The following is a 14,249-nucleotide window of genomic DNA, read 5'->3' on the forward strand; positions in this document are numbered from 1 at the left end:
CTTCTGGCTCCACAATGTCTGACGTTTGGGCATGGTTAACAGTTATGAAGTAGATACTAAGAATAGTTGGGATTATTAAACTCAAGGGAGCAAGCAAGGCAGTTTTGCATATCCAACCTATGGCACAAAAACAGCTGGAGGGGGGCGCATGTTGCTTAACACACACACAAATTGAAAACCTTCATTTTTATTTTGGTTCAGTGTCTACATTTTCAGAAAGAAACCACTCAGAAGTTATGGGCATATTATAAACAGGAAACTGGATTTACCTTCATTGGAGATCTCCCCATGGGAGAAGGAGACACTGCAGCTATATTCCTGGCAGGAGAAGCTGAGTGAGAGAAGACACATTATGCTGTAAAATCTTTGAATGGAACAAACAAGCAAACAAAGGGAAGGGGCACCAGAGCACTACAAGAAACACAGGAACAGGACCTAGCATAGAGTCCTAAACATCTTTGTGCTTATATCTACCACCTTCCACTTCCATTAAACAAAGTTTTTTGTTTCTCTTACAAGTAAATGTGTTCAGTATTCACGGGTGCAGGTCTCTTGCTCTTGCTGGGTAATTTGAAGAAAGAATTTGTAAGAGGATCGCTCCGTGGTGCTCACTGGTATAACCCCGGGCCGTTGCAGTTTTCAGGTAAGTAAATACAATCACTTGGGGGTGCCTAACATTTGGCACCCCCAAGTGCAAGATGACTTTCCTTCTCCTTTAATACATAGGAAACACAAACTGTTCTCCTTCTCACACACATCTATCACACACACGTTTCTTCTCACAAAGTCATCAGTGTCAGCTATAGCAGAATGCCATTAGCAGTAGTGATGGGCAAAATTATTCGCCAGGTGTGAATTCGCTGAGAATTTTCACCGCCAGCGAATAAATTCGCAAAATTCCAGAAAAAATTCAGATGCCGGTGACAATTAATAGGCGCCCATTGACTTTAATGTGCATCAGAAGTGTTGCCGGCGTCTAAATTGTCACCGGAGTCAAAAGAGTTTTGACGCCAGCATCAACATTTTTTAATTTTTCAGCAATGTAAAATGGGAGAAATTTGCCCATCACTAATTAGCAGTTGAGGAAGCCTCCTGGCCACTTCACCTTCACCCTGCTTTTCTGTCATGTACAGCACTACACAAACGTCTCACTCACTGCACTATCCATGGTTTCTCCACTAAGTTCAGTCCCTAAGTGGCACATGATCACATGGGATCCTACCCAAAACACTAACTCCCCGTCAAGTCACAGACTGTTCTTGCTGACTACCCTCGCTGCCTCTTACCTCTGAGGAAAACATCTACCTAGTCCTAACATGATACAGCCTCCCACCTCCCCTGCCTTTTGATGTTAGCAGGCCAAAGAGAAAGTTCCTGGCTCTTGTATTTCACTATACAGACTCCCAGTAGTTCGGTCTTCCTCACTCTAGAAATCCCCTACAGGCCATCCTGAGATGGAATAAATGACAACCTATTACACTATAAAATGCTATTACACTGTAATTTATGTATGTTTCTGGATGTACAGTAGATTTGTTATATAAATAGCTATACTTCATTCTATAAATCAATAAAACTTATTTACCATATCTTATTTATTTGTAAACTATCTACCTGAAGATGACACCTTTAGCCAGTCATACATGGGGTGATTGATTGGCCCATGGGGTGAGCACACAGAATGTACGAGGGGCCACACACATGGAATCTTTTCTATTGTTCTGATAATTTGTCCAGCCTGCACAAACAATTAGAACCATAGGAAGTGAAGAGGAACTGCAGTTCCTCTTAATTTCCAAATTTACTGATTCACCATGCAGTTCTGACGTAGTGCATCAGCAGATGAAATTGTTAAACCTGCTGAATTCCTGGACAGATCTGTCAGTATCAGTGTCAGCAGACCAGCATACACAAACAGATAATCATAACAAACTTTGCTTCATAAGATTTTATGGCCAACTTTAGTGTTCTCAAAGCATATATCTTGTTTGTGTGTTCTACATGGGCAGTAATGCATAATATGGTGTATCTAACTGCAATTCATTATTCGTGTTAAACCTTTCTCAGTAGAGAATACAGTAAAAAAAAAAAAAGCTAATACTGATTATATTATTAAATAAACCAACTACACGCTCTGCAGACTTCCAAAGGCTCATTTACTATTAGCAGACAAAGGGCAACGCATAAACATGCTGTGTAAGTTTAAACTCCATGAATGATGTTATCGTGTGCCTAGTGCCAATGCAGCCATTGTGTCTATTTATATGAATAATAAGCAGAGTACAGCATGCAGCGGAACATGGGAGCACAATACATTACACCCTCCAGGGGTTTTTGACATTATTATATCTGCATGCAAAGTTGCACATTATTGAGGGATCCAAAATTATACTAGCATGCCTTATCCACATAAAGTCTATTTTTATTACAGACCAAGCCTGAGTGCAATTACATTCTACTTACTAACCAATTGTCACAAGATTTTGCCACAATGTGACTACATTTAATCATTTTGTGATCTGGGCAGCTGCCACAAAGCTGTTTAAGGTTAAACTATTTTCTCTTTTACATTACTTTAAAATGATCTTGCCCCATCACTGTGGGGCATATACTGTAATCGCTTATGGGTCCCCATAATTAGGATCAGCCATAAATCAGATGCATGGTACCTAGGCACATTAGTGTGCTAAATTGCTCTCTAGTTAAGTTTTGCATGATTAGTTAATTCACAGCAAAGTCATCAAATAGGATTTGTAGATATTCTTCATTTATTTATGGAATTTTGGCTATACTAATTCCAGGAATGGGTGTAAGATGCCACCAAATTCCATAATTTTTTGCAGTATTTAGAGTTTGACAAATCCTGATCTTTTGATGTTAAGTATTGAACAAATAAAGTTTGCCTTTTTTCTTAGATTCTGCTCCAATTTGAATATGCAGATTAGGATTGAAGTTTTCTTTGGTATTTGTCTACATTTGATTTGGGTATTCCACTGTATCCAATATGTATGGATTTGGTGCAACCCTAAATGGTACAAACTGGACATGCTCGCTTACTAACTTTTGATTTTCTTAAGCACAAGAAGTTACCCACACAATCGTTCAGGGAATATGTATTTTCCAAAGATTCACATTATAGAAAAAGTTAAGCAGATCAAGCTTAATATATCTTCTTCAAAGTTTGTGCATGTATGGTTGAATATGGCTGTTAAGGTAATAAGCATGAGCAGTGTGCCCAGTATGTTGGAAGCACCACGTGTCATTTATGGAAAATAGGATTCATGCACCATGATGAAAGGAGTACAGATCTCTCACGTGTCATGGTCAGTTTGGTTCTAGAAGCCACCATTCAGCCAAAGAAATTTTTATGTACTGCAAATATCTAGTCTGTGGCTTTCCAACTCTTGGGATGTAGTTCCATAACAGTGCATTGGGACAGATTGTGAACGTTTGCACAAAATGTAAGACTTAACCTTTATAAAAGAGGTGAAACATACCAGATTGTGTAGGCCTGGGTGGCACAGGAGGAATTATAAGCCTTCCATTTTCAGACATGCTCTTGGCTTCTTTTCCACTGTCCAAGCTCCAGCTGCTAGGAGTTGTGTTCACAGCTATAATGAAAAATAAAGTAGATCTGACACTGGTAACCTTCACTATCTTTGTTGATTTCCATAACAAGATTGTTTGTGTTGAATTTCGAAGAAACAGCAGATACAATCTCATATTCCACATGTATTAAATGGATAGGCCAGCCATATAATATTAACCTATTTGTAAATCCCATACACTAGAGTTTATTGAATTCATATTTGACTAAAAGTTCCCCTTTATCATTTTTACTGTCATAAACTTATTATTAGTATTCAGTATTTTAACTGATGCACAGTAAAATGTGGTGGTAGAAATAGGTATAGACTAATTGTGGTTGTTTGTTTTGTTCTGATTGTACAGTAAATCGCATGGAATCACTTCCCATTAATATTGGTAGAAAGATCTTATTATATGCCAAAGCAAAACAGGTGCAAGGAGCCATGTTTTTGTTCTTTGCAGTATGCCTTGAACCAATTTGTATATTGTGCCCTAAGATGTAATTGATTGTGTTCCTTGAATGACATAAAAAGAATTGCTGCTTACTCTGTATACACAAAGGTAACACATGGTTATGTTCTGGAACACTTCTAGAATGTACATTCTTCAGAACACACAAGCCCGGCACTTACCTTCTGTATGTGGCAGATTTTTAATACACCACAGCAGTGTCGCCATCAAGGGGGAATGGGGCGGTACTGGGTTGTGTTGCAATATTATACAAGTTATGTATAAAGTTATATTAAATTATTACATTACATATAAATTATATGTAAACACTGGCATATTTTGAGTGCTGGTCTTATCGTGGGAACCTCTATTAAGGAGAAACCTTGTGTTACTTTTAAGAAATCAAAAGTTTGGGGTAAGAATCAGGAAATGAGGGAACATTTTGGCCTCAATGGCACATATACATGTGCCAATAAGAGGTGTGTATCTTGTAAATACATGATTTCTGGCTCCCATAGCTATAGCAGGTCTACCAGAGGTCAATCTTTTTATCAATTGTATCTATTATATTTGTTGTTTATTTCATCTGTATTTCATCTATATCATCTGTATCTATATATGTTGTTTATTTACTCAAATGTATTTAATAAGTTCAGGACCATCAGGGAATGCCACAGGGATGACCCTACAGGTATGGTGTATATTGCTATGGAACGGTGTCTTTATATTGTTTGTGTTTTCAATATCTTAAATATGGCAAATGGTGAATTTTATTCGGGTGAAGGTATATCTCCTTTCAAAGGACAAGGAAAGGCAAACAAATAAAATCCCATTTTTACTTTCTTTAATGAAAAAGAAACCTATCTCCAATATACTTTAATTAAAAAATGTGTACCGTTTTTATAAGAAACCTGACTGTTATGCAGTGAAATTCTCCCTTCATTTACTGCTGTGGATAGGAATTGTCTGATGGTCCCTAACTGCTGAGCAGGGAAACAATCATACTTATGAACAGCAGGGGGAGCCCCCGCCTTACTTACCAGCCATGCAGAACTCAAGCAGCTTTGTTTATAACGATCCCTAAGCAGCCCAGACCACACTGAGCATGTGCAGGGTCAGGCAAAGATGTTTAACAAAGTTACAAGATGACAACCCCCTGTGGCCAACTTTGAAAGCGTAAATCATTTGTTTGATTAGGCTTGTGGTGCAGTAAGTTCATGTTTATATTTAGTATACAAAATACAGCATTTCTAGCCTTATTCTATTTTAGACTTTCCTTGTCCTTTAATGGTTATGCTGGAAGCCAGCACAACTCGTTAGATGGTAGACGTTGCCTGGGTGCAGTAAGCCAAAAAGGTAGAGGTAGAACAAAGGAAAAAGCTTGCACTCGCAGGTCTTACAAAAAGTTAAGTGTTTATTAGATCAAAAAGAACAACTAACGTTTCTGCTAGCACTCTAGCCTTGAACCTGAAATATCTATTTTTTCCTCAAAAATACCATCGAAAATGCAAATTATTCATGGAAAACACCACTCGACCCTTAATCCCTTAAATCTGCCCCTAAACGTTTACTTTAAGGTGAACCACCTCATTAAGCAATTTACTGCTCCTTACACAAAAAGCCTTCCAGGTTGCACTTTCCATCTCCCACGTTACTGACACATTGATAGCAGCAGAGTATTTATTACAACATACAGGCATCTGGCACTCAACAGGAGTAAGTCATGTGTATAAAAAAACCTTTCAGAGATTAAAATGCAATTAAAAAACTTCTGGGTATAATGAAATAAAAATACATACAGGATTCAACCATAATCATTGAATATTTAATAAAGTCCAGGGGAGCTGCTTCCTTGAGGCAACTAGCGTTGCAGCCCACTTCAGACCACTTAAACGCTAAAAGTTACACACCGGGGGTGAGGGGGGTTGGCATCTGGAAGGCCACCTCAGGGCACACAGGAGCAAGAAATGTTATTTTTGGAAATAATAAACTTCATCTGTACCGTTTCTGAAATAATCAAAGTATTTTTCAGTATTCCCTTCTCAGCAATCTGTCTCTCTTCATGCAGAAGGCATAGTCAGATTTTGATACACTGGTATGGGCTTTCTTTGCATAACAATGTATTAGAGCTAACTGTTTAATAACCCATTCCAACAAAAAGCTCCATGTAGAGATAGACTGCTGAGAGGGGGATAGTCAACAATAATTCGATGGTTTCAAAAATGTTATAGAATTTTAATTCATTATATATTTAGTGAGCTTCATATTTTCAAGTTATTTTTAATTTATCAACTTAAAGACCTGAAAATAGTGATATAGGGATATAAAATCCATGTTTCTGCAACTATTCATATGATGGTCAGGATTTTATTTGAGTACATTACAGAGTCAGCAGAGCTCTAAATACCTATTGCAGTCTTTTTAAATAAATACTATCCAACAGCAAAATACTTATAGGGGAACTATCATAAATGTGAAAGTTAGTTGCTGTAGGTAATACAAGAAGAACAAGAAGCTAATGTGTCTTATTATTCACTCATCTGTTCTCAGCTTTAGCCCTATTCGGAAGACAAGGGGCAAACTATCACTTTAGTGCTGCAAGGAAAGTTATGTTTTCAGGTCCAGTATACAATGGCAGCGACTTCCATAATTATTTCTATTTCACCTAAAGAACAAATATCCACTAAAATTGTTATGTATTTATCCAATATGGAGGTTTCAATAATGTCCTGGCGAAATGGAAACTAAGGGGAAGAATGATCAAGTATTGAACTAAGAAATTCTGAAAGATCCAAGCAGACTGATATTTTCTCTTGTTTATCAACATTTTTCTGACTGTCAACAAAAAGTTTTAACAAATGAATAGATTTATTATAGAACATACACAAGCCAGTTTGTCATAAAAGAGTTCACCTCCATGGGGTGGTAGAGCTCTGTAGCATTGCTTGGTTTAAACACTCCGTTAAAAGGGTAATCCCATTGTAAATTGAAAGCAGTGCTTAAGAATTCCAACATTATTATTATTATTATTATTATTATTATTAATAACCCTTTTAGTACCAACAAACTTGCAGATTTATTTGGCAGATGATTTTGAAACATGTTGTGCTCTCTCACTTTAGCAGCATTTCCTGGGGGTGGGGGTACTTTACCTAGGAAAACAATTCTTTTTATTCAAAATAACCTGAGCTTTCTAAATTTGCATGTTTTTGTGAATTTCCACTTCTGGAACAAGATTTAGAACTTTAAATACCAAAAAAATTCTATTTTTTCATCATATACTCATTTATACCATAGAAATGTTTTATTGTGTGCACAATTTGGAAAGCTTGGGGCTCTCAAACATACCAATACAAGATTTGTATAGTTTTATGTAGATTTCTGTAGATCAAAAACTGCCAGCAATGAATTATAGAATTTTTACGCACGACAGAAGAATATGGCATACTTTAGGTTACAAAGCCAAAAAATCCTGAAATGGTAGGATTGTGCCCCAGGGGTCACTCATTCACCCACTCTACTCATAGCCTAAGGGCTGGTGCACTAGTGAGAAATGAAGGAGCAGCTTTAAAAGCAAGCATTACGGGGTTATGCAGTAAAAGGTACTCAGTTTGCCCAGAAGCCAATAGCAACTAATCAGCAGGAAGAATTTACTGGTCACCTGTTTAAAAGCAAACATCTTATTGGTTGCTATGGGATATTGCTGCTGGTCAAATTTCATGCCTTTTATTACATATAGGGATTTCAGTTTATGAGCAAATAGCATTTACTTGTTTAAAAGCAGTGCGATATTTTACTGTCCCATGGCAAATGTAGTGCATTTTATTACATAACCCCATAATCTTATCACACACACCTAACGGTTTTGTTTTACCTTGCTATAACATTTTTTCCTTCAACAAGTCTTGTTGACTATGTTGAGCGAATCTGCCATGTTTTGTTTTGTATCAAAATTTGCAAACCGCTGTCAAGATTCACCAATTTGTCCATTTAAGACAGATTTCCCTGTAAGAATGGTATTTACCCATTAATTAAAAATTCTCAGAGAGGACATGTCCTCAGACATACATTTTAAATCTCCTACTAAGCAAATTTGAGGGTGTCGATTCATCACGGTATAAATAACCAGCTCCATAGATGCATGCTAAGTTTTTTGTTTAAGAGTAATGGCACACAGGGTGTTTTCTTTTAGCAGCCGGAAGCCAGCCATTGAAAGCATTGATTATCAAAGCTGTTGTCAGGTGATGATACCCTGGAAAATGAGGTCAGGCACATGACATTTATGTCAATGAAAGGTGGCTTCAAGTGTTGCAGCTCCTCATATTTCCAGCTGCATCAAAGTACCCTGCACTATTACTTTTGGAAACGAATGATGTTGGTAAGCAGCTTGTAAACTGCATGGGAAGATTAGCACTCATAAGCCCATGACAGAAAGACCAAAGGAAATGCTGAGTTAGGGTGGTAGGGTAGAAGAAGGCTGGAATGCATCAATAATTTTCTACAGAATCAAACACAATAAAGCAATGGACTGAAAACACAAGGAGTATTACTTTAACCAAAGCAACACATTTAAGGTAGCTGATAAGGCAAAATAAAAAAGCAGGCTACCAAGAGGGATTTAAAGGACTAACCTCCTTGGTCATTTTTTGGGGGATTACTTTAACCAAAGCAACACATTTAAAGTGGCTGATTAGGCAAAATAAAAAAGCAGGCTACCAAGAGGGATTTAAAGGACTAATCTCCTTGGTCATTTTTTGGGGGATGCTGTCATGAGGGAAGATGACATTCAGATTTGTTATGATAAAGGGGTACTGTTGGTGACCTGATCTACTGATGACCTGATGACTATAAATTTCAGCTTTGCTATTTTTGTGCTCATTTTGAGTAAAGATATTGCTGGTGTTACAGATATACAAGAATGCAATCTATAGTTAGTATTGGTATAAATAGTTTATGTATTTGAGTGTATAGATAGGTTGGTATGAGTGTGTGTAAGTATATGCACTGGAGTTCATTTGGAAGGGTTGAACGTGATGGACTTTTGTCTTTTTCTAACCCAGTTTAACTATGTAAATACTTGTCTTTCTTTTATGTTAAGATGCTAGGAGTTGCACTTGACCAAAAGATTTAAGACTTCAACTTGTACACAAAGAGAGCCCTACTGCTGCTATAGTTGGTCCTGGGAGATCTGCTTCAACTTGAAACAGACATATTTAATGCAAGGAAAAATGACTTTTAGGCTGTTGTTAAACTTCATCTGTAGTCTGTTTTTTTAAATCTGTTAATTATATACATATTACTGTAATTATATAAATTTGTCTGAATGTTGAATGGAAATTAAGCCTTACATACAAACTCAGCTGTCAAAATTGCCATTTCTGTCATCCTATCGATTGCCAACTATTTGGATTTTGTTTAGTGTTATGAATACCTCAGTATACAATTCTTGCAAACATTTGAAATCTTGTGAACTGAATTTTACACTACTCCTTCCCAAATTACAGCAAACATTACCAAGAGCACTATGAAGTAAGTATACATACCTTTCTCAGGGGCAGACAGATTTGGGTCACTACGGGGCAAAGTTGTTTCTCCAATGTGGTTAAACAAAACTCTCTAAAAAATATGAAACAGAAATATTAGTTGGGGTTACACTTTAAGCGGTAATAAAAAAAATGTATTACAGTTTTAGTGATAATCCATGGTTTTTGATATTTTTTTTAAAGACGTATAATTCAAGATTTTAACTGCATATATTTAGTCTTAAAATGATCTTGTTCTCCAATTATCCTACAATAAATGCCTCAGTGCTGTTTAACATTTATATAAAGTATCTGTAAACAGTAATGTAGTTCAGGACTTTCAATATGATGATATAAAGGACAACTAAGGAAGAATATGACTAGAAATTCTGTATTGTATATACAGTACAGAATACAGCCTAAAGGTTTAGCAGCCATATAATAGTAATGATCTGATTCATGCCTTAAAATTGTAAACATTAGTTCCCCAATCTTCTGATATTGTAAGGACATGTTTTTAGTGCCAACTGCTCTGTAATATTTGTAGCTTTAGTTTTCCCTTATACATTATGAACTTGTTAATGTCTACCAGGTTTACCAGTTTCCATGTACACCCACACATACATTTTACATAGATATGCAGATTCCTGCAAAATGTTAAGACAGTCATCACAGGGTTAATTTATCCCAAATTAAGTTTATTCTCAGTTTCACTGATATATTGTGCTGCAAGTATGTGGTAATTGTTAGAGTGCCAGCATGATCACATATAGAGAACAATAAACACAAGCTTTTGGCTGGAGAACTTATTGCATGTTAAATCAAATCCCGGTCATGGTTCTCTTGAGCCCCATGAGATTGGAAGTGCAAGTGACTCAAAAGCCAGGAATACTGTATATTGGATACTATATGTGCAACTTTGAACACTATTATCATGTTAATATACAGTAAGAAAGTTCAAAAGAGAAATTTAAGGCACACTTTAAAAAGACAATGTAAGATGAGTCAATTATCTTTGAATGATATTTAAAAATGGGGTTTGTACTATTTGACTCTCAGCCACAAGATCCAGTTAATACTGTACATACTTCCATTAAAAAGAGAATTTTAATGTAATGAATATCTCCTCTTCCACAGAAAGTGGATTTCTAGCAATTTATTTCCTGAACAAATCATGAAAAACAGCAGCACAGTGATTTCTGCCTTAAAATGCATTAATTAAAGAGCTTATATTTGATTATTATTTCTTCTATTTCTAACCAAACCATTAGCAGGACTCGATTGCTAGGGTATTTACAAGCATCAGTCAGAGTAAATGCTACTTCAGGAAATATGAAAGGCTCAAAAGAATATTTTTCAGCAAAATTAGTACTGCAGCTGACAAGAGAATAACTGTTTTTCTGGCTAAATTGTGCATCAAACAGTCAACATCAGTCATGTCAAAGAACCCGATGCAATTTCTGCTGGCAATACAACATAACTCTTATTTATAAGGCAATGTTCAATTCCACCTATAATAACAGCAAACAAATAAAACTGTAAAACGGATATGCATTAACCCTCTCTTTACAGAAGCCATACAATATCTTGACTGGAGAAGGTTTTATTTTTTGGTTAGGACCTGACCAGCCATTTCTTTGTATTTTTTAAAAGTTGCAAAAATGTTTCCCAAATTTAAATCATACCATTCAGAAAGGTTTGAGACACACAAGTGAAAGTGATCTGAGAATTGCGCCCCTCATTGTCTCCATTGTGTGGTACTATGTTACTCTATATATATATATATATATATATATATATATATATATATATATATATATATATATATATATATATATATACACATACACACATATATTTCTTATCCCCCTGCTGCTGAGACGACTTCCATCCTGCCGCCCCCCTCCAGACTCACTCACCTTTCCAGGGGTCCACAACTCTAGTGCAGAGAGAGTAGTTGTGCTCTCTTGTACTAGAAGAGCCGTTCCTGGTAACTCGTGGAGCGCTGCCTGGGGTGAATTTCTCGACTTGACTTGACTAGTACAGTCCTCAGGACGGCTGGAGTTTGCTAGCCGAAACGTTGAGGAATAAACGTCACAGCCCGTTGGGGCTTGTTTTCTTGTGAAAGTCCTGTGAGTGCGGTCTTTTTCATTTATTACATGTAATTTGTTACCAGCACCAAGGCGATAACTTGTTTTACTGTGGAGTGCACCAGTGTGGATATATATATATATATATATATATATATATATATATATATATATATATATATATATGTATATATGTATATATGTATATATATATATATATATGTATATATATATATATATATATATATATATATATATATATATATATATATACACATATATATATATATACACATATATATATATACACATATATATATATATATACATATATATATACACACACATACATATATATATACACATACATATATATATACACATATATATATATATATATATATATATATATATATATATATATCCTATATATCGTATTTATCCTAACATTAGGCAGAAATGCTTGTGACTCATTTAATTCGGTGAAATGTTAGGTTGCTCACATAAAATAGATACTCTTCTTCCAAACAAAGATGATTATTTTTCTAGCTGTTGGAAGCAAATTACCTTTTCAGACCACTTGCAAGCAAATGGATAGTTTTTGAGAGGTCAGTTAATCACAGATACGGTATTTGTATATATATATATATATATATATATATATATATATATATATACTTATCCCAGCATACATTCATAATAATAATATTCTTTATCTTTAAAGCACACACTATCAGTTGTAGGGACAGTGCCCTGACTACCTGTGGAGGTTCAGCCGGAATGGGAAATATGGCGCTGCACGGCCTCTCTCTGGGGGACAGGCAGGAAGTTTCTCGGGAATGCTTATGTTTGTCAGATAAGAGTGGGGAAGCTAAAAACAGAAGACATATGAATCAGTTAAGCAGAGAAATGTTTTCTTAGGCAGTTTGCTTGATGGACATATTTCAACTTGAGCTCCATAGCTCCAACAATTGCATTATTGTGAATGATGTAACATGTCTGAGTTTTGCTGCAGTTTTTCAAATTTGCATTTCCAATCATACACATAATGGTGACTGTGATAAATATTTACAGGTTATACTTAAATGCATCATACGAGAACAAGTTTATCTAAACTAGCATGTAAGGTATGAAAGAAATAGCATTTACAACTTGGCGAGTACCAAATCTTTTATTTAGAAATACCTTTATGGGGGAATGTAAAATTGGTCGCAATGCAAAAAATCATTTGCAATTAGTTCGCGATGCGAATACATTTTTGCAAAGTGAACAATTTTGCCTTTGAAAACACTTTGCCCCGAACGCGACAGTAGGATTCCTATTGTTAATGTTATAATTTGCGATAGTGTGCAGTGTATGCAATACAACTGCCTACTGAAAAAGTTATTAATGAAAAAGTTGTTGCAGGTGTTAAAGGTTCGCAATGCAATAAAAGCCTAATTACATTGCGACATGCAAATTTTTATTCCGTTTGCGAATATTATTATATTTCCCCCCTTAGTCTACTATCCATTCTGGATTTTAGACAAAAAGAAACTGCAATCTGTTTGCTTCATTTTTGCATGCATTTACTTTTTTTGTGCTAATGAGATGTACTTTTTCTTACCCTTAATTTGTACATAGCTGCCTATTTGTATTTGCAAACTGTAATGTACTTGTACTTGAAATAGGTTTTACCCTCCCTGACTGGTACAAAAAAAATCCTTTACCATTGTTCTTCTGATGACTTACCCTCTAAGGTTATTCTAGAAAGTGGGGGGAAATGTCTCCTTGCATACATTGCAGTTTATAATAATTTTATATCCTCTAAACTTGGGCATCAGGATTTATTAGCTACTGTGCAGTTTTCCTACCATGTACTGTATCATCATTATTGGTTGCTTTGTACTGTATGTAAATCTGTATGTTTAATGTATACACCCATAAATTGTACAGTACATTGGCTCTTATTAATAATAATAATCATTATTATTATTTATTATGTATTGTGCTAAAAGGAACTTACGTGACTATCAGAAAAAATTGTAGTGAATGGTACAAGTATCAAAAAGTGCCAATTGACTAGAAATGATAGGGCTGCTTTGAGCAATTAAATTTGCTTTCTTACCTATGGCATATTGGAATTCAGTGGCAGTGCAGCATTTAGAAAATAATGAGTACTGTGTTTGCTAATGCAATCTAATTTATGGGGGACTCATCAAAAACCATTGAGTAAAAATAGGCTGCAGTTCCCTGATATACTAAACAGTTTATGTACTATTTCTATTAACATGTTGAATTAAAACCCACATTTTAAAACTATAGCATCTGCTAAAATCCTAAAGATTGCTTTAACACCATTCATGTAGACTTATGGATAAAAAAATGTGGTTTTATGCTAAACAAATGTGCCATCTAGTGGCTGTATAAAGATTCTGAATAATTGAATTTTTTCTTTTCCATCTTTCCCAGGTGGGGGACTGTCAGGTTTTATGCAGCATTATGAACATTAACAACCCAAAGAAAAAAAACACTTTTTTAATGATAGTGTCCCTATCATTCCAACATCTAACTAAACCCATTAAACAGCTTACACCAAAGCAACACATTGTAATTTCCC

General features: G+C 35.5%; 1 protein-coding gene across 3 annotated transcripts in view; it reads right to left on the reverse strand.

Annotated features, from left to right (window-relative positions):
• dock4.L (dedicator of cytokinesis 4 L homeolog) overlaps nt 1-14,249 on the reverse strand; it is a 165,391-nt gene that overhangs the window by 6,677 nt on the left and 144,465 nt on the right. For all 3 annotated transcript variants that reach the window (XM_018252538.2, XM_018252537.2, XM_018252539.2), the window contains 4 exons: nt 12,412-12,521; nt 9,582-9,654; nt 3,498-3,611; nt 270-331 (listed from right to left, as the gene is read on the reverse strand). In XM_018252538.2, coding sequence (XP_018108027.1) covers nt 270-331; nt 3,498-3,611; nt 9,582-9,654; nt 12,412-12,521 — 359 coding nt within the window. The remainder of the gene's footprint in view (nt 1-269; nt 332-3,497; nt 3,612-9,581; nt 9,655-12,411; nt 12,522-14,249) is intronic.

Source organism: Xenopus laevis, chromosome 3L, assembly GCF_017654675.1.
Source record: "Xenopus laevis strain J_2021 chromosome 3L, Xenopus_laevis_v10.1, whole genome shotgun sequence".
Taxonomy (NCBI): domain Eukaryota; kingdom Metazoa; phylum Chordata; class Amphibia; order Anura; family Pipidae; genus Xenopus; species Xenopus laevis.